The sequence below is a fragment of the Trichosurus vulpecula genome, chromosome 8 (genome assembly GCF_011100635.1).
Source record: "Trichosurus vulpecula isolate mTriVul1 chromosome 8, mTriVul1.pri, whole genome shotgun sequence".
In the NCBI taxonomy this organism is placed as follows: Eukaryota; Metazoa; Chordata; class Mammalia; order Diprotodontia; family Phalangeridae; genus Trichosurus; species Trichosurus vulpecula.
Genome location: NC_050580.1, coordinates 109,897,417 through 109,925,242, shown reverse-complemented (window position 1 = coordinate 109,925,242; position 27,826 = coordinate 109,897,417). Strand labels below are relative to the sequence as shown.

The 27,826-nt window shown below is 39.9% G+C and overlaps 1 protein-coding gene across 1 annotated transcript; it reads left to right on the top strand.

The window, feature by feature from the left end:
• Positions 1 to 1,264: 1,264 nt before the first annotated feature.
• LOC118830344 (glutathione S-transferase omega-1-like) lies at positions 1,265 to 26,374 on the top strand. Its single transcript, XM_036737298.1, has 6 exons — positions 1,265 to 1,593; positions 1,844 to 1,952; positions 3,989 to 4,211; positions 11,011 to 11,112; positions 24,782 to 24,888; positions 26,055 to 26,374. The coding sequence occupies exons 1-6, from the start codon at positions 1,560 to 1,562 to the stop codon at positions 26,206 to 26,208; spliced, it is 729 nt and encodes a 242-aa protein (XP_036593193.1). The 5' UTR covers positions 1,265 to 1,559; the 3' UTR covers positions 26,209 to 26,374.
• The last annotated feature ends 1,452 nt before the right edge of the window (positions 26,375 to 27,826 follow it).

Genomic DNA, 27,826 nt, shown 5'->3' with positions numbered 1-27,826 from the left:
TACCTTGGCTCTGTGAAGTTACCAACATGATGCACCTGGTCAGGCCTGGCAAAGAGACACTGAAGGAAACTGTCATGGCTTTTCTTTTCAGGATTCCTCAACCCCTATCCCCCTTTCTTCTCCAACCACAAACCATATAGACATCATTATAGTTCACATTTATATGATCCTTTATAACTTACAAAGTGCTTTCTTTCCTCACATGGTTTTTCTGAAATGAGTGCCTTTTTTTCCCTAGTAACTGTTTGCTTAGTCATTGTGGGGAGGGGAGGCCTTCTCTAATACTATAATGTGACAGATAATTGCAGAAGATTACAAATAACTTTTGTAACAAAGTAAGAATTAGATAACCACAATACCCAACGATGACTTAGCAAATTTCTCTAGACAGCTCATTAGTCTAAGTAAATCAAGTGTAAAAGGGAAACTAATTTAGCAAGATAAATGGTAAAGCTGTTGGCTAAGCAGCTCCTGAATGGGAAACTAGTGTTTGAAGAAACCCCAAGAAACAAAAACACATGTAACAATCCTGTCCTGCTATTTCAGTGCAGGATAAAAAAAAAGTACTATTAAATATTCCAAAAGCCCTTTGAGACTGCACATGTACAAAAACTACCCATCAAGCTTGTCATTCATTGGCTGAAAAAGTTTACCAATTTGTAGAGGAATAAACATTTGCAAATCTCAATAAACGTAAAAGTAGAAAAGGCAGCAGGAAAGCCCAGGAGTATTTTGGACGGGTGTGGGCTGTATGTTTGTTTCGCAGTTAACCAACTACCCCAGGTAAATTTTATGTCAGGAGACCCAGTTTGTAAGGACAGGCTCCCTCAGTCAACTCAGGCGTTTATCAAGCTCTTCTTATTATGTGTCTGGCACCGTGCACTGGGGATACAAAGGCAAAAACCAGCCCCTGCTTACAAAATAATGAGTTTAGGCTCGTTTGTCAGACAGAATTTTATTTAACATTCTAGGATTCAAGACGTTTCTAGCTTGGAGAGAAACTACCTTCCTCCTTTGATGCGATACATGAAGATAAAGTGGACACCACCTATGTGCTTATTATTGACCAGGATAAGCTCTGAAGTGTAAAAATGTTACTTTGAGTGAGAAACGATTTTCCTGAGAACTAGAGAAAAAGCAAGTGTTGCTATTTGAAGATCTTATTAAATGAGTTCTATAAATAAAGACTAGAAAAGAATGACCCAAACCAGGTAAGCTGTGGCTGCTAGATCCTTATGGAAAATACCAAGGGACTGGATCGTTTGTATAGCCTGCCTCCAGCTTTAGCCAAACCTTAGTATAGGCTTCTCAGCTTTAAGAGGGGAGAGAGAAGCGAGGCGTTCCTCTTCACTCTAGGCCCAGAGAAAAAGAGCAGGCTCCCTCGAGCCCCCGGGTGTCCGGCTCTCTACCAGCCCCGCCTCCACCCCCAGATTGCCCCGAGGCAACCCCGCAGATTCTGGAGAAGGGAGGAGCCAACCCCAGAAACAGCCCCATCCGGTTCGCGCAACAGCAGCAGTAACAGCAGGCTTGAGAAGCGGCTGCAGGTACCGGGAGACACCATGTCCGGCGAGTCCGTCCGCAGCCTGGGAATAGGTGAGTCCCGCGGGGGCTGTTCGGGGGCCGCGACCTGGGCCCCCAGAAAAGCCGCAGCATCACCTGGGCCTCCCTCGCCGGGGCTCCGGCGGCGTTTTCCCGGGCTGGCTTGGCCTCTGCTCCTTCCCTTGCAAGCGGACACCAGAAGCCACCTCGCCGCTCTCGGGTCGCTTTTCTGGGCGGCGGGAGGCGGGCGCGGGGCAGGGACTCCCGGCCCAGGGAGCTCACCTAATGCTGGGGCTTTTTGCAGGCAGCGCTCAGCCCGGCCCCGTGCCGCTGGGAGTCATCCGGGTGTACAGCATGAGATTCTGCCCCTTCTCGGAAAGAACCCGGCTCATCCTGAAGGCCAAAGGAATCAAGTGAGCAAGCTCCAGGCGGGGGCTGAACCCTTAGTTAATTGTAGTTTCTGTGACTCTTTGTGGCCAGGGGGCGTTCTTGAAATTAAAGAAAGCAGTTTGGGAGTCAATCAACGAACCATCTTTTAATTATATGAGTTGTGGCTTGCATTCCACTTACCTGTGAACGCATCTTATTTCTTGTACGTTATAAACGCTTTGAAGGCCTAATCTTACTATTTATCCTCATATCTCCTTTTGCATGTTCCCTAATATTTAGTATTCGATCTGTGCTTTGTCAGTTTCCTGTAATACACACCCAATTTTTTTCTTTACAAAATATTTTCACAACAAATTTTTAAGTCATTTGACAATATTATTTAATAGTTTATTTTTTATACCCAGAGGATTAAATCCTTACTTGAATATTCATTCAACAGACGTATTAAGCCCATATTATGTGCCAGTTATTGTGTTAATTGGGTAAGGATACAAAGGAGTGACACGATGAGACCAGTACATTAGGCATATCAATTTGGCAGCTGTGTGGAGGATGGATTGGAAAAGGGAAAGACTAAATGAAAGGAGACATATTATGGGACTCACTGCAGTAGTTTAAGTTAGAGGTGATGAAGACCTTCTTGGACTAGGATGGTGGTTGTGGGAGTGGAGAGAAGAGATTGGGTTGGAGATATATTAAATACAGAGGTAGAAAGGACAAAACTTAGAACTGTTTGTGAAAGGTGAAGGAGAGAAACAAAGATAACTGAAGATGCAGATCTAGGGGAGTGGAAGAATAGTGGTTCCTTATGTAAGAAATGGGAGGAGGAGTTTTGTTTCCACAGAACTAAAGGTGTGCTTCCCCGCCCTCCCCTACCCCAGCTTTAGCAGAAACCAGGCTTCAAGGTCGGTCAGGTGAGAGGTCAGAGGCTTGTACGCATGTGAATGCTTTTTGAGAAGGCAGTCTGGGGAATTAGAGAGGCCAAACCCGCTTGAACCAGTTCAAGCTTATCTAGGGTCTGGTCTTGGTCTAGAATCCTGGCCTACTGATTCGCATAATTTGCATATGTTAAAGAGGGAAAGTAGGGGAAGTAAAAGAATATAGTTTAATCCTAAACTAAGACAAGGAAAATCTAATTAACTTCACTTATGCTTCTGTATCCTTATTATCCTACCTGTATAAACTGTATAACCTAGGAAAGCTATGTAAAAAAATAAAGATTGTAAACTAACCGTAACTCTAGCAGGAGTGGAAGGAATGGTTACCTCTGCTTCTGCAGCTGTATCAGTGTGAGTGTTTGCATGAGCACTTCACCAGCTCTCTTGAGCAGTGTAATAAAATGCCTTCCTCAGCCCACTCTGGTCTTGAGTTCTTTGGGTGAGAATGGGTAAATCACATGGATCTTCCTAAGCTCAAGTGAAGGGAAGCAGTAGGCAGCGGAAGCTCGCCAGGCCTACTCCTGGATCTTGTCTTGGGGTGTCCTGTGATCCCCACTGTGGTGTTAAGAGGGCTACTACTCCGGATTCCCTTGGGGAACCCTGTGGTCTGCACAGCCTTCTTAAGGGGACATCACTTGGGACTTCCAGCTGTGTCTCAGGAGCCTTGTGATCTTACTGCCATCCTAAGAGGCCATCACTTGGGTCTTCCCTAGGGTCTGACCCTGACCCCCTAGGAGGCCCTGTGATCCCCACAAATTAAGGGGGGGGGCTACCACTTGGTCTTCCTCTGGGAGTCCTGTGGTCTGTACAGCCTTCCCTAGGGCTTATCACAGGGTCCTTCCTCAGGACTTTGGCCCTGCCTAGGAAGTCCAATGATCCCCAAAGCCGTGTGTTCTCACGATTTGGGGAAGTCCAGTGATCCCCAAAACCACATTTCTCACACTTAAAAAGAGAAATCAGAATGAAGGGAGGATTTGAAGGGGAGGACGTGTTGAGTTTGAGATGCCCACAGGACATCCACTTGGAGGTACACCAATAGAGTTGGTAATGTGAGACTAGTGATGTATCAGTATTCAACATGGTAACTCTTGACATCATTTTATTTTCTTCTATCTTTCAAGGCATGAGGTCATCAATATTAACTTGAAAAACAAGCCTGAATGGTTCTTTAAGAAACATCCCCTTGGTCTAGTACCACTTCTGGAGACCAGTAAGGGTCAGCTGATACATGACTCTACCATCATTTGTGAATACTTAGATGAAGTTTATCCAGGAAAGAAGCTGTTTCCAGAAGATCCATATGAGAAAGCTTTACAAAAGATGACTTTGGAGTTATTTTCTAAGGTAATTTTTTTTAATCTCCAATAAGTTTTTTTTAAGTTACATTTTTAATTAATTTATTTTAAACTTAAATACTAAAACTTAAATACAAAATAAAAAAAGAAAAAAAAACCATTGCCATGTGCACAGCAGAACATAAGAGAGGATTCAAATATACAACAATAAATTTCCTTTTCAAGAAAGCCTGTGTAATAAATTCTACACGTTGTGTTCAGAGCTGTCCATCTTTTCTTTGCTTCCTTGTAAATTTTCTTTTTTTCTCTGCTGTGCACTTTTTACTTTGTTCCTTTTTTTTCTTCCTTTCTTTCCAGCCTCCTCCAGAAAGGCTACAATTAAGGGAGGGATATATTCCTGTCTCTGTATATACATATATGCATACACACGCACACACATATACACATATGCATACATGTATACATAGACACAAGTCTATGTATACATCTGTACACTTACACATATATACACTAAGATATCTGTAATCATACTCTTGTATAGACGTATACATTCGTGTAAGACCATACTATACTTGTTTGTCCTCTGTTTCTCTGAGGTCCAAGTCTCTCCATATTTTTCTAAGTGCACCAACTCATTGTTTTCTGTACCACAGCAATATTCCAACCTTATACTATCTGGTTATTTTAAGTAGTCTAAAACAATATTGATTAATACGGCTGACATATGGTATAATTTCCCTTTTTTTCTCTTTTGATTAAATGTATTCTAGCTTTAACTTTGTCTGAGATCGTGATTACTACGCCTGCTTTTTTTCTCTAATAAATTCCACTTCTGATCTTTATTTTATGTTTGTGTGTATCTCCTATTTCCTATCCCTCCTGAATCCTCTACTTCTATCCACTACCTTGCCCCTCCTATTACTTAACCTACCCGGCACCAGAGTTCCCTCCCTTATCCTCTACCCCCACCCTGGAATCCCTCCCTTATCTTCTCCCTGCTCCCTATCCCCTTAACCTTTTATTTCTTTCTGAATTTAGAAAATTTTTATACCCTTCTAGATATGTATGTATTGTTCCCTCTTTAACTCATTCCCAATGAGAGTAGGATTCCAGAACTACCAGCCCTCCTCCCTCATCTAATTCCTCTGTGTCAATTCTTCTTGCACCTCATCTGTATAAGATAATTACCCTTTTACCTTTTCCTAGACGGTTTACTTTTTAGTATCACATCATACTCAAATCTATCCCAATCTTTCTTTCTTGTATAAAAAACAATCAGTCTTATAAGTTTTTGATATTTAGCTTGTATTTGTCTTTGATCTTATATGTTAAATTTTCTATTGATTTCAGGTCTTTTGCATCGAAATTCTTAGTCTGGCAATTCATTGAACATCCATTTTTTTCATTCAGGATTATGTTTAACTTTGCAGGGTATGATATTTTTGACCGCAACCCCAATTCCTTTGCTTTTCAATATATACTGTTCCTTTAATTATTTCTTGTACTGTTGTATCAAGATTATTATTTTGATTGTAGCTTTCAGGTAGTCTGATTATTCTTCTCTTTTATTCTTTATTCTCCTCTTTTTGATTTGTTCTCTAGATAATTTTTTATGAGATGTTCCACTTTCTATTTTAAAAATTTTTTCCTCAATCTCATTTGATTTTTAAAGTCTTTTTAAAGTTCTTCTATGAATTCTTTTTGGGCAGGTGACCATTTGACATTACTCTTTGGTTTAGGAGAGGCTTTTTTTTGGTTTCAGTGTCCTCTTCTGAAGACAAACCCAGGTCCTCTCTATTCCCATAGTAACTTCCTATGGTTGGGTTCTTGCTCTTTTGCCTGCTCATTTTTTAAAAAATTTCTAGCAGTTTGTTACTGTAACTACCTCTAGTCCTGGGGTATGGGGGATGGTGTCTATGGCCTTAGATCTCCCTTCAGTTCTTTCTTCTGACCTAGAGCAAAAACCAAGAACTCTGCCCTCCTATAAGTGCCCACAGCCAGCAGCGTCCCCACCCCACTGCACTCAACAGGCTTGTGCTGGTTCCTCTCACCCAGGGCTGCATCTTGGCAGCACAGCTGGGCCTGGCATCCCTTATCAGCAGAGATATCCTCAATCTTCTCCTGCTCAGATGCCCAACTCCCTTCACTGTTCAGGATGTGAAAATTTCTGTGGCTTGGGACTAGGTTACCTCCCAGCCCAGCTAGCCCTAGGGCTCCCTGCTTGCTGTTTCAGCAGAACTAGCCTGGAGGTCTTTACACTTCACTGGGACCAAACCTCAGTCCTGGGATTTTTGTTGATTGTCCCAGGAAGACTTCTGCTCTGCCCCAACTCCTATTAGTTTTTATAGCTTACCCTGAGGCGCTATTTTGTCTAGTTTGTGGGGGAAATCTGGAGAACTTGAAATTCTCTGGCCTATTCTGTCATCTTCCTAGAATCCTTTCCGATCTATTCTTTCTATATGAACTTGAGCCACATCAATGATAATATTTCCTTTCATTTAAAAATACCTGTCCCTCCCCGTCCCTGCCACTGGTTGGAAAGGAAGAGGAGTATATTGAATATTATTCTGAATAGTAGCTAGTATGGAAGCTAATATGACCATTATTACCAAAGGTGAGAAATGATTAACTGGTATATGTTCACCCTTTGCAGATAGCAGCCTCAGGTTATATTTCTGTTGCTCAGCATTTGGGAGTACTTTTAGGACAGTCTATATAATAATAATAGCAGCAGTAATAGCGTTTATGCGGCACTTAAAGGTTTACAAAGATCTTCACAAATATTATTTTATCCTCACAACAACCTTGGGTGATGAGCGCTATTATTACCCCACTTTGTAGGTGAGGAAGCTGAGGCAAAAGATTAAGTGATTTGTCCAGGGTCACGCAGCTAGTAAATGTCTAAGATTGGATTTTAACTCAGGACTTTCTGACTCCAGATGCTGCGCCGCCCTATCCTCTGTACCCTCTACCTGGAGCATGATTTTGTCTTGAGGCAAGAAGAGTGAACATCAAAGCTTAAAGTTCATGCTAAAGACAATACCATTAAGAATTTATGGCTGGAGGTGGAGCTAAGATGCTGGAGAAAAGCCAGGAAGTTGCCTGAGCTCTTTCCAGTTTCCCTGGGAAACAGTGTTAAATCAAGCCTCTGACAGATTCTGGAGCAAAAAAAACCTGCAAAAAGATGGAGCGAGAGAATTTTCCACCTTAAGATAACTTGGAGGGACTTCAGAAAAGGTCTTTCTAACTTGGGTAAAAGGGGAGCACAGCCCAGCGCACACGGTGTTCGGGCAAGCCAGTGGGAAGCTCTTAGCCACAGCACAGATCAGCAGTCCAGGCCCTGAGGTTCTGGCTCAGCAGGCCATCTGCGAGCCCTCTAGCCCCAGTGCAGAAGGCAAATTGTCAGTCCCAGAATCCAGAGCACAGTAGGTACAACTAGGCCAGGCCACCCTAGCATGATGAGCAAGCCACCAGCACCCGAGGCCCTGGAACAAAAAACCAGTGACCAGGCCTTTGGCCCACAGCAGGACAGCTTCGGACAGTGTCCCTGTCCCCCAGGTGCAGAGGTCAACTTTAAAAGCCACGAAATAGGCCAAAAAATGAGCAAGAAACAGAAAAGAACCCTGATCGTAGAAAGCTTCTATGATGACGGGGAAAATCAAAACACAACAGTGTCAAAATGCCTACATGCGAAACCTCAGAGGGGAATATGAATTGGTCTCAAGTCCAGAAAGCCTTCTTGGAAGAATTCAAAAAGGATTTTAAAAATCAAATAAGAGAGGTAGGAGAAAAATTGGGAAAAGAAATGAGAGGTATGCAAAAGAGAGTCAAAGAAAGACAAAAATTGCCTGAAGAAAATAATTTCTTAAAAAAATACATCTCGTCAAATGGGAAAAAAAAGCCACTGAAGAAGAAAACTTCTTAAAAAGTAGAATTGGCCAAATGGAAAAAGAGGTACAAAAGCTCACTGAAGAAAATAATTCTTTAAAAATTAGAATTGGCAAGTAGAAGCTAATGACTCCATGAGACATCAAGAATCAGTCCAACAAAATTGAAGACCGAAAAAAAATAGAAGAAAATTAAAATACTTTTTTGGAAAACTGACTGACTTGGAAAATAGATCCAGGAGAGATAATTTAAGAATTACTGGATGACCTGAAAGCCATGATCAAAAAAAGAGCCTAGATATCATCTTTCAAGAAACTATCAAGGAGAACTGCTCTGATATCCTAGAACCAGAGGGTAAAATAGTAATTAAAAGAATCTACTGGTCACCTCCTGGAAGAGATCCCAAATTGAAAACTCCAAGGAATATTATAGCCAGATCCCAGAATTATCAAGTCAAGGAAAATGAGATGCAACCAACTAGAAAGAAACAATTCAGATATCAGTGAGTCACAGTCAGGATTACACAGGATTTAGCAGCTTCTACATTAAAGGATTGGAGGGCTTGGAATATGATATTCTGGAAGGCAAAGCTTGGATTACAATAAAGAATCAACTATCCAGCAAAATTGAGCATTATCTTTCAGGAGAAAAGATGGATATTCAGTAAAATAGAGGACTTTAAAACTTTCCTGGTGAAAGGACCAGAGCTGAGTAGAAAATTCAATCTTCAAATACAAGACTCAGGAGAAGCAATACCACTTCTTGACCCAGCAATACCACTTCTAGGGCTATATCCCAAAGAGATCACGTAAGTGGGAAAGGGACCCATGTGTACAAAAATATTTATAGCAGCTCTTTTTGTGGTGGCAAAGAATTGGAAATCAGGGGGATTCCTATCAATTGGGGAATGGCCAAACAAATTGTGGTATATGAATGTAATGGAATACTATTGTTCTATAAGAAATGAGGAGCAGACAGACTTCATTATAACCTGGAAAGACATATATGAACTAATGCTGAGTGAGGGGAGCAGAACCAGGAGATCATCATACACGATTACGGACATACATTATCTGTAAGGACTAACTTTGGTAGACTTGGCTCTTCTCATCAATGCAAGGTTCAGAGACAGCTCCAGAAGACTCATGATGGAAAAAGTTATGCACATCCAGAGAAAGAATTATGGAGTCTGAATGCAGATTAAGGGAAACTATTTGCTCTCTTTGTTTTTCTTCTTTTTTGGTTTTGTTTCTTTTTTCTCATATTGGTTATAATTCTTCTTTACAACTGGACTACTATGTAAAGAAGTTCAATGTGAAGGTATAGGTAGAACCTACATTGGATTACATGCTGTCTTGGGAGGGAGGTGGGAGGAGAGGGAGGGAAAGAAAATTTGGAACCCCAAAACTTGTGGAATTGAGTGTTGTAAACTAAAAATAAAAATAAAACTTATAATTTAAAAAAAAAAAGTCAACAGGGAAAACAACCTATGTTATTCAATAAGGCTGAACTATTTACATCCCCACATGGGAAGATGGTACTTATAACTCTTGAGAACTGTATCTCTATTAAGGCAGTTAGAAGGGGTATATACAAATAGAGTGTGTGGGTATAAGTTGACTTTGATGTGATGATAAAAAAAAATTAGAGGTAGAACAAAAGGATTGTACTGGGAGAAGAGGAAAGGGAAAGGCACAGTAGGGTAAAGTATACCACATGAAGAGGCGCAAAAGAGCTGTTACAGTAGAGGTAAAGAATTGGGCTTGAGATCAATTCATATTCCCCTTTGAGGTTTTGCAAGAAGACAAATTGCCAGCCCCAGAACCCAGAGCACAGTAGGTGCAACTAGGCCAGGCCACCCTAGCACAGTGAGCCTTACTCTCATCAGATTTGGCTCAAAGAAGGAATAATATACACACTCAGTTGGATATAGAAAATAGAGATTGGGGGTGGGGAGTGCCTTATAGGAGGTAATAGGATAAAACTGTGTGGCTTATGAGAGATCTGAGAGAAAAAGGGAGAAAAAGTAGCAAGGCAATCGACTGCTTGGTTTGACTCGGAATGAAAACTAGTTGGGCCTCTAAATTCCTGATGATTATAAGAAAATCAGTTATGTATGGGTTATGTACAACACCCTTTTAAGGTCTCTCTCCTCCCTCCTCTCCCCCCCCCCCCCCCCCCGCTCTTACTCCCCTCCCATACTTTATCTCCTGGAACATAGGGATGAATAATACATTGGAAAGCCTACAAAATAAGTGTAATGTCACAAATTTAAAGTTCAAGAGTAACACTAAATATCTTTAGTGTCTTGTCACAGCAAAGAGGTGACCCTAGGTTTACCTGCTTCAGAGGAGCAAACTGGCAAGTCTTGCTAAGCCTAAGTAAGGCCCTAATGACAGTCCATCTGTAGTGTCATACAAGGACTAAGATTGGAGGCCCATCATCAGACAGTGGGCCCAACCAGCGATCACGTAATTTGGCCACAACCGATTGTGAAGACTGTCTCTTCATGCTCCTGGGGGGCTGTGTCCTTTTGTCAGTGGAGGAATTCATTTACTCAGGGGCTACTAGTTAACGTTTATATAGTGTCTACTGTGTGCCAAGTACTGTGCTAAGTGCTTTTCAATTATTACCTCATTTGATCTTCGCAACAATTCTTGGAGGTAGGTGCTGTTTATCATTTCCATTTTACAGATGAGGAAACTGGGGGAAACAGGTTACATGACTTCCAGAGTCACCGAGCTAGTATAAGTGTCTGAGGTTGAATTTGAACTTAGGTCTTCCTGACTCCAGGCCCAGCACTCTATACCATGACCTACCTAGCTGCCTAGTTGTAAATAAAAAAATAAATAATAGCTTCTTTAGAATATTGAACTAAGAAGGCTCCACTAGTGTTTTAAATGAAGAAGGAAAATAGGGTTATCCTTAAATTAATAAAAGAATTTCTGTTTTCTTTCTAGGTACCATCTTTGTCGAAGAGTATTCTTGTAGCAGGACGAAATGGGGAAGACTGCACCACTCAGAAAGCAGAACTCCGTAAGGAATTCAGCAAACTGGAGGAGGTAAAGAATGTTCATTGCCTTCTCCTGTGTGAGTCACAGTGTGGTAAAGGATACGAGATAGACCCCTCAGACCTTTCTCCACCTTCCTGCACAAGGCTTATTGTAGCCCGTCAGACCTTGTTGAGTACAGAAATTCCCCTGCTCCCCTCTTTCTGTGCTGATGAGTTGACACTTGCAGTATCTGGGATGACAAATCTGTGCTTGGTCCTGAAAACCCTGGAACAGAGAACTTGCTCAGCATTCCTGTGCCCCGCATTAGCTTTTCTTAACCGGCCAGAAAGTTAGAATAGTTTGCTAATGAGGCCAGTAACCTGTGGAAATGTGGAGCTTGGTAGTCCTTGCTTCAGCACTGGACTGTGTTCAAAGGTGAATAATAATAACAAGTGACATATATATGTGTGTGTGTGTGTGTGTGTGTGTATACATATACTGCTGTAAGTTCTGCAAAGTGTTTTCCATACATTATCTCATTTGAGCCTCACAACAGCCCTGGGAGGTAGGTACTGTACATATTATCTCCATTTTATAGACGGAGAAACTGAGGCTCAGAGAGTTGAAGTGAATCACCTAACACAGCTAGTAAATATTGTAGGTAAGATCTGAACCACGGTCTGGACTCCAAGTTCAGTATTGTAGGCATTGAGTCACATTGCCTCCAACTAAGAAGAGTTGTTTTTTTCCTTTCCTTCCTTTTTCTTTTTACTTACTCCATTTTATCTAGGTTCTATGACTAATGAGGTGAACGATTAAGCAAAGATAATAGTTTCTCCAACAAGTAATTGTATTTAAAAAACATTTTAGAGGCAATGTTCAGATATCAAACTTAAGTAGAAATGGATTCCTCCAGGCCACATATTGACTGAGAAAACCACAGATTACATTTTTATTTATTTTGTTAAACATTTCCCATCCGCATTTTATCTAGCTGGGGCTGCACTGGGGAGAATTTGACACTTCTGGTGTAGTGGAGTGAGAGTTGTTCTTTCAAGGCTTCTTAAACTTTTTCCACTCGACCCCCTCCCCCTTGGTGCTTCTTAAACTATGGGTCCTCACAAGACCTCACGTGAGGTCTCGACTCACAGTTTAAGAAGTGCTGCTTTAGGTTAGGAAGACCTGGGTTCAAATCTCACCTCTGGCACATGACTGGCTGTGTGACTCAGGGTTCCAAGCAGCTCCCTATGATTAATCTTGAAGGACAGGTGCCCATATGCATTGGCAGAGGGAGTGCCTTATCTGTACCAGTGAAATCAAAAGTCTGATCAAAACCAAAAAGTAGCACTTCTCACAAGTAATGAAAAAAAAAATGATTTAAAAAGTACATATGTCAGTGCTGTTAGAAATGATACATACACACATTTGAAAAAATAAGATAAATACCTCCTTTTTCAAACCTCTTAGATGGTTATTATCTAATTCTTGATCCATCCCATAAATTTAGAGCTGGATCTATCTTAAAGGAGGAAAAAACTTTGCCATTTTGCAGTTAAGGAAACTTGGGCCCTGAGAGTTGAAGTGACTTCTTGCAATCTGAGATTGTGCAGTGGGCTGGCTGCCTTTTTCCTCTGTAAGTTAACTTCTCTGGAGTGGCACTGTTCTTTCTGACTTATCACTGCATAATTCTTTACCGTATGGAGACAGTAATACCCAGACTACAAAAAGAGAAACTGAGGCAGAGCTCCAAGCCAATAGCACTTTATTAAAGAGACCTGGCCCCCAGACCTTCCTCACAATCTGAGATGCCCCTGGTCCCCAGGACCTTGTTTTTATAGGGTTTGATACCAGGTTCAATACCTGAACACTCTACAGGGGCTACACAAGATACAGAATTCCATTGGTTGATAGACCTTGCTTTGAGGACCAAAAATGGTGCATCAGCTAGAAATGGTATGTCAGGGTAGAGGCGCGGAGGTCACAGTTTGGGTAAAGCGTGGAATCTCTCCACTGATGGGTGGATTCCTCCTCATATTGAGCAAGAGGAGATGGTACAAGGCATACATAGATACCAGACACACATTGAGGGACTTTCTGTATCGCGCCACTCATGCTTGTTTTTGGTCACGGAGCTTGATCAAAACAAGATGGAGATGTTTTTGTCAGCATTCTCATGGTGACACAAGTAAGCCTTATGGCTAGTAAAGAACTGGTGAATATGAGGCTATAGAGGCCTTCTGTAACAACCTACTTTGTCTAATTATTCCTACATGATTTGTGTAAAGTATCAATTAGTATATATTTATTCTTATACCTATTATTAGATGAATGACTAAATATGTATTACTAGATGAATGTGTCACTTAATAACAAAATAATTTCTGATAATCATAACCCTGTATGGAATCATACTGAGCTGATTAATACTGATTAGAATCTGAGTAATGGCCAAAAATGAATTATATCTCACAACTGTGGGGGTGATTATTTTTCCATCATTTGAGTTGAAGCCTTGCCCCAAACCTACTTATTCTGTTTCATTTTGCTTGGGTGTAATACTCCCTAATTTGTCAGTCACATTTCCAGTGAGAGAACCACCCTCTGTCATACAATGTTTTTTCTTCTTATTTTGTTTTCCTTAGGCAAGTCCTGGTTTTAATCTCTCTACTACTTTTTTTTTTAAACAAGTAGAGCCCGGTCAAGTTAGCCCTTTGAAATCCTAGCTGTTATTTTCATTTACATGATTCTGGCATCCATAGACGTTTTATAGTAATATTATACCAAAGAAAATTTAATCTGTTTTATGTCTTGTCCAATCATTGATTCAGAAAATAGAGATTAAGCAACTTGAGCACTGATAGAATGAAGTTTCTCATGAAGTTTATCAGTCAGGCCTCTATATAAGAAGAAAAATTAACACCTTTTTCTTGTAGCGGAATTGATGGAACCATAGAATATCCATTGCCATCCACCTTAGACTTAAGTAGTTGTCACCAACGTGATGTAGGAGTCGCAGTCCTAGGTATTAATCTAACATGGGTTCAAATGTGTCCATTGAGCCATTAGTGATCATTGGAACCAGGGTAAAAGCAGTGTCTAGGCTTGGTAACTTCTCTTAGTTAGAATTCTTTGTCTCATCCATCATTCTGAATACTTGTGTTGCTCTAGTTGGATTCAGATTTGGTAGGTCTCGTTAGAAATAGGTTATTTCTTGAGGTTAAATTAGTCATTGTCTCCTATTTTAGATCCATCCATGCTTTTTCCTTACCAGTAAATTTTGTTTTAATCCAACCCAATATGAGGGCGTCTTAATTCACTTATATTAGCAAAGCTTTGAATTCTCCCACAGAAATTAATAATCCAGCTTCTGAAATCAGATTTTTTTGACACTTCTTACTATAGAACAACTCATCTTTACTCAGTCTATCTCTTCGTTTTTACGAGACATCATTGTCTTTAACTCCTCATTGGCTTTTGCCATGCCTGAATGAAAGTTACCTGTACTTCACAGAATGAATGCAGCTTTTTATCTCCGATTTTAGTCATCTCCTATGAACCTAGAAGGAGCCATCACTTGTCCTGCTGTGTAGTCCAGTGATTAATCTTTGGTTTTGTGCTTGTCACGGACTTTCAGCTTTTAATAAGAAATTTACCTCTTAGGGGATAAAGCTTTTTTCCTCTTCAACAAGTATAATAGTTGACATTTAAAGTATACCCACACTCCCTATTCAGTTAATTACAGTTTGTTCTCACAGAATTTTCTAGGCCCTTCAACCCTCTAGGGAGGAAAAGCTGCCGTCTTTGAAGTTGTCACACAGGATGAACGTGAAGGCAACAAGAGGGCAGCTGTAAAAGTTGGGGAAATGATCAACTGAAGTAGAGTCTTTTGCTTCTACCCTGAATTCGACTTGCAAAATTATAGTAAAAAGAGCAGTGATTGTGGAGTCAGGAGATCCAGGTTCAAATCCTGCCCCTGATGCTTACTCCCTGGGCCTCATTTTCCTTATCCATAAAATAAAGGAGTTAGACTAGATGGCTTCTGAAGTTCCTTTCAGCTCTAGATGAGCTTGGTTGCTATCTCTGTGCTGATGACTTACAGATCTCTCCATCCAGCCCCAGCTTCTCTCCTGACTTTGAGTCTCATATCACCAGGTTTCAAATTGGATGCCCTGTGGACATTTCAAACTCCTCATGTCCAGAAACAGAACTCATCTTCCTCTCCCCGCTTCCAAACTTTCTTTTCAGTCAAAGGCACTATCATTCTTCTACTTTCCCAGGTTCGTAATCTCAGTTTTGTCTTTGACTCTTTATTCCCACCCCAAATATGCAATCACTTACCAAATCTTGTCATTTCTACCTCTTCAACATCTCTCTCTCCTCCTCCAGTCTCTCCTTTCACCAGCCCATCCTCTGTACAGCTGCCAAAATGAGTTTCCGTAGATGAAGATCTGACCTCCTCTACTCCATGAATTCCAGTAGCTTCTGGTTGCTTCTGGGATAAAAGATCAGCTCCTCTATTTAGCTTTTAAGACCCTTCACAATCTGTCTACTACCCATCTTTCCAGCTTTATTATACATTGCTGTCCTGTCTGTGATCCAGCCAAATGGACCTTCTCTCTGTTCCTTGTAGTTCATTCCCATCTCCCATCTCCATGACTCTGCATTGACCATCGCCCGTGCCTGGAATCTGCTCCCTCCTCATCTCTGCCTCACAGAATCACTTTAGGAAGCAGCTCAAATACACTGCCATCTTCCTTCTGAAGCCTTTCCTGATTTCCCCGAGCTGCAAGTGCTCCCCTCCCTTGAGTTTATTTTCTTCATGTATGCTTACATATGTACTGTCTCCCTGCCCATTAGAACGTAAGCTCTTTTGAGAGTAAGGCTCATTTCAGTACTTGTATTTGTATTCTCACCACATAGCATGGTCCCTGGCACGTAATAGGTGCTTTTTTTAAAGGTGCTTCTTAATGGATTGATTGGTAGATCTAGGGGTTTTTGATTTATTTGTTTATTGTTCAGGAGAAGAACAGCTAAGACCAACCATCTAGCATTTATTACTGTGTACAAGGCACAATGCTGACATAACTTACTACCTGTGTAACCTCAGGCAAATCATTTAACCCGTCTGGGTGTCAGTTTCCTTAATTGTAAAGTGAAGTTGTTAGAACATCTCAAAGAAACCTTTTATCTTTTACATCTGTGATTTTATGCCCTTTGCTTCTCACCTCTGCTGTCCACAAGGGGGAGCCTTTAACTCTAGTAATGTATCTGCCTTTACGGTGTCTGATGCCTAGTACATGGAATCTCTTGACCAAAGAGCCCCTTACCAGCATATGTACAGAAGGATGGATGACGCGAATAGTGCATCACCTCACTTTGTCCTGTACTTCCTTTTCAGTTCCACCTGCTTCACTGCAATTTTCTTGTTACATTTAACCACAGATAATAGCTTTCTGTGGGGCAAGGGTAGCAGAAAGCTTATCTGGATTGTCTAACAATAGAAGTGTTTTGACTTCCAGCCCCATGCCTGATTCACCAGATCCTTTGTTGTTAAGATTGTGCTAATCCTTTCAAACCTGTAAGATTTAACCAGGCTGGGATTAAGAAATAGGAACCTCAATTCCCCTAAGGACTTGAAGTAAAGATAGGTTTCTAATTCCAAATAAGTTCTCTAGTTTCTAATTTCTAATTCCTCTCACCTCCCACTTCCATCACTTGTTTTACCAAACTGCTTCTTTGGTGCTTCCAAGGGGCTAATGACTAAATAATATAAAAATAATAACTTCACGTTTCTTTAATTCTTTCTAGACATTTTCAAAACTTTGTGAAGTATGTAGTATGCCTCTTCTGGGAAGCCTTCCCTTAGCCTATCCCCAGTTCTACTTAGGAACAGCCTTTCCCTCAACCTAACATGTAGTACATTATTTTATAACTCTCTAATGTAGTTATTATGCATATAATATGGTATATTATAGTTGTCTGTCTCAGCCCTCTACTAAACTGTAAGCTCCCTGAGGACAGGTATCAAAACTGAAATTTATCATCCTTTCTCCCCCCTCCCCCTAAATTTGTTCTGTGTGTATAGTAGACATTTAATAGAATGGCAGTGCCTTTGACTTGAATTAAATTATCCCATTGGGTGAGAGACAAAAAGACAGAGAGGGGAGAGAAAAGAAAAAGACAGAAGACTGCCATTCTATGGATGCCCTGGAGTCAGTGTGGGATGGATGGGAGATAGGAATCTGCTGCTCCCTAAGTCAGTGTAGGCTCCATCCTTATATAGTATGACCGTCTTATCATCTAGATCAGGGCTGTCCAAAATGCGGCCTGCAGTGCAATTTATGTGGCCCACCTACAAGCATGGAAATTTACATAAATGCTTTAGTAAAGGAAGCCAAGCTACCACAGAGCTCCCATTACAATGGCAAATCAAAATATATTGTCTGTTGTTTCAATAAAAAGCTAAGGTTGGACAGCCCTGATCCAGATTCTCCTCTTCTTATATCCATAGACAGTTTATTTGTTCTGCTTCAGTCTCAAAGGAGGGAGGCCCTTGTTGGTCTTCCCAACATTCCTGGTCAACTCATTGGCTCTCTTGCCTTTGACCTCTTTGTATCTTCACTTTCCTCACAGTGAAGCAGGAAGAAGCAGTTATGTAGCTGGCTGATCCTCCTGTAAAATAATCACAGCTAGGTGGGTATGAAGAAGCTCTTCCAAGAAATTTTACCTGATCAGTTTTCTTGCCAGACTTTGTTCTCCTCTTGATGGAACTCCTTATTTCTGCCTCTTTCCAGTACAGCCACCTGGCTGACTATGATCTACCTTCAGTAATTTCTGTAGCAGCCATCTTAAATCCATGTTTTCTGATACACATTCTTTTAAAGAACCTTTAGGTCCTTTCTACCTACAACTTATTTAAAGATAGTGGAAAAGTACTTTATGTTCTATTTAAGAAATTTTCAAGGGTAAGGTGTGACTGTAGGATTTTACCTTGTAGGTTTGGGGAATTCGTATTTTTCCTTTACTTAAGTTGATTATTGTGTATACATATATGTGTATATATATATGTACATGCTCACATATAGGATTTCTATATTTGTACACATATATGACATATTTGTGCTGTGTGTATAGGATTCTATATTTATATATGTTATATACACACATGTGTATATACGCAGTGTAAATTGGAAGTAATATCAGAGTGAAGGCAGTGGAAGTGATTGGAATAGGCCTTTTCCAGAAGGTGAGATTTGAGCTGAGTCTTTAAGGATGCCAGGAGGTAGACATGAGGAAGCATGGCATTATGGGCATCAGGGACAACCAGTGAAGAGGCATGGGGTCAAGAGATAGTGTAACATGTGAGGAACAGCAAGAGGGCTGGTGTTCCTGATCATAGCATATATGGCGAAGAATAAAGTATAAGAAGAGTGGAAAGGTGTGAAAAGCTAAACAAGATTTTACATTTAATGATGGTGAGCACTCCAGTCTACTGAGTAGAGAGGATGAGGTCAGACCTAAGCTTTAAGAAGATCACTTTTCTGGCTGAGTGGAGGATGGTCAGGATTGGGGAGAGACTTGAGGCAGGAAAACCAATGAGAAGATTGTTGCAGTAGTCCAGGGGTGATGAGTGGTAATCTAGGTAAGAGTGGTGGCTGTTTCAGAGGAGAGAGGGGGACATATATGAGAGATACTGTGATGGAAAAAGCAAGACTTGGTAACTAATTGGATATGTGGGTAAGTCCAAGTAAGGAGTCGAGCATGACATAGTGATTGCAAGCCTGGATGAGTTGGAGGATGGTGGTGCCCTTGACAACAATGGGAAAGTTCAGAAAAGGGGAGGGTTCTGGAGGAAAGACAGTGTCTATTTTGGACATATTGAATTTGAGATTTCTATGGGATATGCAGTTGAGGATGTTCAGTAAGTAGTTACTGGTGTGAGCTCGGAGGTCAGGAGAGTGGTTAGGGTTGGATAAAGAGATCTAGGCATCACCAGCTTAGAGGTGACCATTGAACTGGTGGGAGCTGATGAGATAACCGATTGAGAGAGTACAGAAAAAGAAGAGAAGACCCAGGATAGACCCTTGGGGGAGGGGCACTCACATTTAGGGGGTGTGACCTAGTTGAAGATCCAGCAAAGGAGCCTGAGAAGGAGCAGTCAGACAGGTAGGAGGCAAATCAGGGGAGAAAAGTGTCATGAAAACCTGGAGAGGAAAATGTATCTTCAGGAGAGGATTTTCAGCAGTGGCAAAGCTACGAAGAGGGCAAGAAGGGTGAGGACTGAAAAAAGTCCATTACACTTGGCAGTTAAAGAGATCATTAGTAGCTCTGGATAGAGCAGTTTGTTCAGTTGAATGATGAGGTCAAGCCAGATAGGGAGAGGAGAGGAAGGGGGGGGCACTTACTGTAAATGGCTTTCTCAAGGAGTTTAGTCATGAAAGGGAGGAGAGATGTCTTCGTTTGGGCTCTTAACAAGTAGAACCTAGGTCAGATTAACTATCTAAAATCCCGGATGCCTGTCTTTTACATGATTTTGGTATGGATAGATGGTTTTTGGTACCTTTGTACCAAAGGACATTTAACCTGTTTTACCTATCATTCATTCATTCAACAAACAGAGCAAGTTAAGCAATTTTCGTTTTTAATGAGAAGAATTTGTACTGAAAACCATAGTTTCTTATTGACAGGATCACAGGTTTAGCGCTGGAAGGAGTCTTAGTGATCATTGAATCGAATGCCCTCACTTTATAGATGAGATTTATAGACGAGATTTGGTGATTTGCTCAGGTTCACATAGTGAGTAAGTGTCCAAGGCAGGATTTGAACCCAGGTCATCATTATCCAGGTCATCTCCAATTTCATCATTGTCCACTATGACATGCTGCCTTGTATCAGTCAGACGTCTCAGCAGAGATTAGTTAACTCCATAGCGTGATTATCAATTGTTAGCTAACCTAGGTCTGAGTAGTTGTCCACTACCTAATTTGAGGGTCTTGCACTGAAGTATTGGTATAACATTGGATTAAATGTGGTTTCTATTGATATTTTGATGGTTATTGGACCTAGGATAACTAACCAGTGTCTGAACCTGGTGACTTCTCTTAGTGGACTTCATTAGTAAAAAGTTGTTTGATCATACGGTAGTAGTATTATCCATTTTTTAGATAAATATTCTAAGACATCAAATGACTTACCTATGGTTGCACAGCGAGTACTTATTGAAACTGGGATAGGAACTGAGGCATCCTAATTGCAAGGTGTCTAGTATCCTTTTTCCATTATACTACATTGCCTTTCATTTTCCAAAATACGCTTTTCATTTTACCAAAGAATTTCCCAGAGGATTCCTTTATAAATAGTAAGTTCTGGTAGAGCTTTTAAACATGATTCATTTTACAGCCAACTTTTTTTTGGAATTCAGTGAGTATGGAGCATAGTAGATTAGAGTCTATAAGGTCTAGGTTTACAACTCGCTCTTTCCTTCCTCCCTCCCTCTCCATCTCCCAGCAAATGTATTGAGCCATTTGTTGTTGCTTTTTGTATCTGGTCATACAACCAGTTCTAAATCTACCTAACTTTGCTGTTAATCTAGCCCAAATCTTTCTATCTCTTGTGCAAAAACAGCATAAAAGATTTTGTCAAATACTTTGTTAAATCCAGGTAGATTGTATCTGTAATATTCTCCTGTCAAAAAATGAGGTTAGACTTGAGAGATGTGTTCTTCATGAAGTGCTGCTTGCTCTTTATGAGCACGGCTTCCTCCTCCATATGTTCACTCACTATCATTTTCATAATCCATTCCAGATTTTTGCCAAGAATTTAAATCAAACCTACTGAACTGTAGTCTGCAGACATTCTTTTTTCAAAACTGGGGAAATGTTTGCCTTTTCCAATACTGTGGAGAGAAAAAGTGTCCCATCATCTGGGCCTTTTGACTTAAGCTTATCAAGGATAGCTAGATGCTCTCTCTCTCCCCATTTATCTTGAATATTAATTCTACATTACTCATTTTTATTCTCTCTTTTCCAGGTCAAAGAACATTCTTTTTGATAGAGAAAACAAGCAAAATAAGAGTTGAGCAGCTTTGTTTTATTTCTTTTACCATTCCAACCATCCCAAGATGGGGTTCTATCCTTTCTTTCGTATACTTTAAAATATTTACCTTTTCTTATTTTTATTTTTCCTTGCTAACCTCAATTGATCTAAAGCTTTAGCATTCTTCACACTATACTCAAAGGATTATGTCGTGCTCTATGTCCATTTTCCATTACCTGTTCTTGCAGCCATATTTTATACATGTCTAGTTAAGATATAGTTGGTAGATGAGTTCCCTGTGCAATTTTTCCTTTCTCATCAGAATTGTTATGCTGGCTTCTTCAGAATTTCTTGTCGCTTTTGGTCTGACTTGCCTGTAGAATTAGCCCATAAGCGTCTTTAAATTTTTTTATAAGCCTTTATTTATCTCTCCCTTTCACTGCTTCCCTCAATTGAACAATTTTAAGAAATAAAAAATAAAACCCTTATCATAAATATGCATAGTCCAAAAAAAAAAATACGTATAGTCCAGGAAAACAATCTCCGACGTTGTACATATCCAAAAATGCACGTCTCTCATCCTGTGTTTTTCAGTCCTCTAGATTCATAGTTTATCATTGCATTAATTAGAGTTCTTAAGTCTTTCAAAGTTATTTTTCTCTGTAGTCATATCAGTCCTTATATACAATAAAATATACATCTATACATAGAATATATTGTTATAGACATTTATATGTTGTCATAAACAGCATATTGTTAGATTGTGTTTTCTGATCCATACTGATACTATATTCCCTTTTATGGGGGAGTTCATCTCATTCATGTTCCTGATTATGATTGTTAATGTGTATTTCCCTCTCTCCTGTGTTCTCATACTTTTTCCTTTCTCTGTTCCAGCTTTCTACTTTATAAATAAAAAGGGGGTAAAAGAGAAAGAGTTTGTCTGACAATTGTGATCTATAAATGAAAATGGCTCATTTCTTCTGTGTTGCACCTCTTTTCTTCCCGTTGCCTGGTTTTTATTCTTCCTGTCCTTTTAATTCTCATCTTGACATTCTTCTCTCCTTGATCCTTCCACCATGATTAAACACTCTTCATCTTATGTGCTTATATTATACGATAATGATTTCTTTCTCCTTTTTCCTCCTTTCCCGGTATAATCTTCTGTCCCTCCTATTTTTGTCTTTTACTGAGGCCATCAAAACAGAACAAAACCACCCATAGGCCATCTGTCATGTTGACTTTACTCTATGGCCCTTAAAGTTATTAGCATTAGGAGAATGCATTTGTTTCTTAACTCTCCACTACCCCACTGTAAGGATATAAACAGTTAATCCCCACATACTCCCTTCCATTTAAACAAATGTATATATTTTTCTATGCTTTTCTTTGCTCCTACATTTCCATTTCACAATATCTACTCAATTCTGGCTAATTTATCAGAAATGTTTCCTTAATCGTCCATATTTTCCCCCTGTAAAATTATAATTTGTTTTTTATATTTTGTAAGCTCTTATCTTTTGCATCTTGGAATACCGTATTCCAGATTCTCTCTTCTTTATAGTGACAAGTGTCAAATTTTATATAATCCTTACTTGAACTCTTACTTTTTGACTGTGAGAACTCAGAAAAACCTTAGCTTAAAAAGGCCAAGGTCTTCCACTGCATCGGGGGCCATCTCCAGTTGTCCTGATCAATACCTTGCATTGGACCTAGATGTCTCTGGAGGAGAAAGTGAAGCTGGTGACTTTGCACAGCCCTCCCTCACTTAAATCCAATTCACCTGCAAGTCATGGCATCACCTTCCTGATGTTATGGTCCTCTTCAAGATCGAAGGACAAACAACAGCTTTTTGATTACTTGTAATATTTTTTCTTTTACTTGTAAGCTCTAGATTTTGGCTGTAATTTTCCTGAAATTTTTATGTTGAAGTTTCTTTCACAAGATAATTGGTATACATAATATTTTTACTTGCCCCTTTAGTTCTAAAAGTTCTGGAAAATTTTCATTTACAATGTCTTGAAATATGATATTCAGGCTTTTTTTAATAGTCATGTTTTTAGATAGTCTAATAATTTTTAGATCATCTCTCCTTGACCTGTTTTCCAGGTTTTTATTATTACATTTCTTATCTTTTCTTCTGTTTTTCAATCTTTTGATTTTGTTTTAATATTTCTTATTGTCTCATATAGTCATTTTCTTTTTGGCCCTATTCTAATTTTCATTGCATTCAGTTTTGGGGTGAAGTTTTCCACTATCTGTTCTAAAGTATCAGTTCTGTTTGCCTTATTTCCTGCCTGGCTCTTCTATTTTGTATCTCTTGCTTCATTTTTTTCCAGGTACACTTGTAGTTCTTTTTTTTTTTTTAATTTAAATTTTATTTCAGACTCAAGGGCCAGAACACAAATACAGAATAGAGAAAAGAAACAAAACATATCATAAGCTTAAGTATTGAAACTTAAATACAAAGTGAGCAAGAAAAAAGCATGCTGTGTGTGTGTAGCAGAATATAAAGCGAGGATTTGAAATATGTAACAGTAGATTTTCCAGGAAGACATGGATTGTACCCCTATTCTCCTTTGTCTCCACCCACACTTTGTTCACCCGAAGGTGCTATTTTGACTCTTTTGTGGGGGAAAACCTTGAGAGCTTGCAGTTTTCTGACCTACTCCACCATCTTCCCATAATCCTTTTCACTTGTAGTTCTTGTGGATAGATTCTCTCCACTTGTGAGGTTGCTCTATTTTTCAGGGTTTACCTTCTGTGTAGCTCTTAGTCCAAGATATTTCCTTGTAGATTTGGTGTTTTCCTTGGTTTGCTTATTTCAGCAGCTTCTAGGTTTGGGGCCTGTGCTTGGGTAATGCACTGCTGCTGCACTCCTGAATGGCCTGGGCAGACCTTGCCTGGTCCTGAGTGTGTTGGCCAGGACTAGGCTCCTTCTTCCAGGGACTCTATGGCTCTTGTAGAGTTGGGTTTTGCTGGGGGCCCCAGAGCTGCCCACCGAGTTAGGCTCTGCCAGATGCCTTTCCCCTTGCTCTTGGATGCTGGGCTCCTTTCATGGGGCTTCACAGTCTCTTTGGGCTTTCTTTGCCTAGGGCCCTTCAACTCTGGGCTGGGGCCACCCTGCTGGGCTTGGGGCTACCCTGCTGGGCTTGGGGCTGTGCTAGCACTGCTTGGCTATAACTTTCCACCCATCCCAGTTTGCCTGTTTCAGTGTTCCTATAGGATTCAAGGAGCTGAATGCATCCTTGGAATCTGTTAGAGGAGTGTTCAGGTGCTTCTCCTTAATTCTTTAAAAATTGGTTCATTTTTATGGTTTGCATGGTCAGAAGTGGAGAGTGTAGGCTGCCATTTGTAGGTCACATTTATGGAAATCATGCCACCCTTGTAGTTCAGTGTGGCTAAGTGTCTTTGGTGATGCAGCCAAATCTAATTCAACCTTAACCTAGCCCTTAACTTCTTAAAACTCTTGATATTTTTTACTGCGATTTAAACTGTCCTCTCAGTTTGGCATCTGCTTATCAAAAGTGTGTCCTATTTATTTAAATTGCTCAGATTAGGTACTGAGAGAAAGCAGCATGTAAGCACATGTAACTGAAAGCAGCCTGGGAATTGTGGTCTGACTGATGTTTCTGCTGTCTTGTAGGTATTATAATAAGTACATTAAAAAAACCCTTAAGTTTTGTCTTGTCCAATTTTTCAGGTTCTTACCCGGCAGAAGACAACTTTCCTTGGTGGAAACTCTATATCTATGGTTGATTACCTCATCTGGCCCTGGTTTGAACGGTTGGAATCATATGGGATAACTGAGTAAGATATCTGACTGCTTTTTGTGGTAGACTTCATGATAGATACAGCATAATTATTGTTGGAGTAATGTATTATTTATTTATTCTTTAGTTTTTTGTGGGCTGTGATAGAGAGCCATCTTCTCTTTTTTTGGGAAACAGCTTTATAACAAACTTTCAGAACAAAATTCAACATAACTTCAAAACTATTTACCATAAAAATACTGTGATACAAATAACGATTTGTCATTCCTTTATCAAGCCTCTCCAGTCTCAATTGTCTATTCATGTATGCATAAGGACCAGTTTTTAAAGTAAGATATTGTTGTATTAAATATAAATGAATTGTTCTGCCACTTACCAAGGGCTAAGTTCTACCCAGATTTCTGCTTTACTCCCTTGAATGTGTTCTTGTAGGCTTATGAGTCCAGTTATCTTTTGACGGTTCTCCAGATCTAAGGGGTTTTTTGGTACAATACCGACTTGGTCCTGATTGCTTAAGGTAGTCTGAAAACCATAGCACACTTTGGCAGCCACTTGGCTTTTTTCTTCCTGCCTGGCCTCACAGAGGTTACCTGTTAAAAATACAGCCTGCTGTACATTTTATTCAAATATCACAATGCCAGGACTCTTTAATGTGCAAGAAATATCTAACTAGCGAGATAGATCAAGATAGATGTGGAAGGTCGTCATAAAGAGTGGTCAGCAAGAAGTGAGCATCCTTACAGCAATACTCGAGTACCCAGTTTATTTAGGCAGGTGAACAACTGAATAAAAGCTCATCTGATTCCTGCTAAGAGCATCCAGGACCATTTGCAGTTCTAGTGATGAGGAATCTTTCCTTTGTGTCCATGAGGCTTGGGAAATCTAGCAGCACTTCTGCAGTGTGACTAACACCTTTTCCTTGAGGCACGGAAAACCAGCTGGCTTTAGTCTTTTGATGCCCTCTCAGCGTTAGCCTCCTTTGAAGTAGTATTAGGTGTAATATCTATGTGGTTGTTTTAATGCCTGTTTCTTAAATTAAAAAAATAAGTGCCTCATATCTTTTGAAGCTAAAGCTAGGTTCTTCTGTGGAGGTGAATTGGAAGAAAAACAAAATAAAACAGCAAAATGAACACATTAATAGGTATTAATGTTTTCTGGCACCTCCCCCTTTGTTCTGCTCATGCTTCTTTTTCTGTTGCACAGCTGCCTGGACCACACCCCTGCTCTGAAGCTGTGGGTCACCGCCATGAAGAAGGACCCCACAGTCGAAGCTCTCCTCACTGATGTGAAGACATTTAATGGCTTCTTTGATCTCTTCTTTCAAAATAGTCCTGATGCCTTTGACTATGGGCTATGAGGTGATGTGTTGGAGCTCCAGCTAAATAATCTGTTGCTTCACCATTGGATATTTCCAACATATCCTTACAACAAAATAATAATGTTTGAGCTTGTCTAAGGGCTGATAATCCTTATTTTCTAAGAAGCTTTCAATAAAAATCTTAAAATGTCCTAAATGAAAGAAAACAATTTTACAGTAAAAAATTTTACAGTTAGTTTTTATTCAAGAATTTATATTCACAGGCAACACATTTAAGAACACTTCAAAAATAAAAAATATGATTTTTAAAGGTCAAAACTAAAAAAAAAAGTGAACATGACATTACTAAAAGGAGGCTAATTTTCTTAATGAATTAACCTCTAAAAATTCTTGTGGAGCCAGAGTTTATACATAAAGAATCCAGATGATGGAATCCATTCAAAACAAACAATAAATGAAAAGTCACAGATAACAGGCAAATGGTTTGATGAACATAAACATCAGCTCCATTCTTCCAGAGGATGGAAACCAGTATCTAATTCTTTCTATAACAAAATGCAAAGGATGTTTCAATATTTTGACTTGAAAGTCTCTTTCTCCAGCAGCAAATCTACACCTTTGTTGAAGTTCCTTTTCTCTTTCTTGCTGTTGCTGTCGCTGTCGCTTAAAACTCTTGATATTTTTTACTGCGATTTAAACTGTCCTCTCAGTTTGGCATCTGCTTATCAAAAGTGTGTCCTATTCATTTAAATTACTCAGATTAGGTACTGAAAGCAGCCTGGGAAGTGTGGTCTTTTCTCTTTCTTGCTGTCGCTGGACATCTTTTAGACACTCCAGCCTCCATGGAATTGCCAAATCCTTGTTTCTTTAGCTCCTCAAAAGTACGAAGCTCCAAGTGAGCTTGATCTCATTAGTCCCATTCAAGACTGGTAGCCACCAAGAAAAATTTTAGCTTCTGTGGTCATGTGATCCCTATTTTATCTCAAGTCTCTTTTCAAGTGATTCAGTCATGTCCTTTTTGCTTGCCAAGTTGGCTCATGTGTATTGGCTCTGCCCAGGTATTTTTTATTATTTTCTTCCCATCCACTAGTCTCTAGCTTTTGTGTTGAAAAGCTTCCCCTCTTTATGAGATCTTGGAGAATGCCAGGTATTGAACCCCTTAAGCAGAAAAGGCTCAGCTTGAAATTTCTCTCCTTTACATGTGTGACCCTTTGACTCCTCCCCATCAAACTTGTTCTAATATTATATTTGAGGTTGAGAACCTTGTTGATGTGGGTCATCATACACTAGACGCTTTTAAAGGTGATACTGATGAGAGAGGGTTAAAGAGAAAGAAGAGGAAGTACTCAATTGTAGGGCCTATTCTGCAAGAAGTGTGTTGTTTATATCCACATAGGTATGTGTTTTGTCTTACCCTCTTAAAGCAAAGCTTATGGATCTTACTGTAGACAGTGCAGAGTTCTAATGACAGAGAGAACTCCCAAACAGAAGTAACATGTTAGTTTATGTTGCTGAACAAAACAAGTCCATATTTCATTGGTGTTGTCAGGGGCCCGGATGTCTGCATTAAAATATTCTTTAATAGACTTCCTGACTGAAAATATAACCATAAAGCACATTCCAAATGCAGCCCTAGGCAAAGGTCACTCAGATGAAC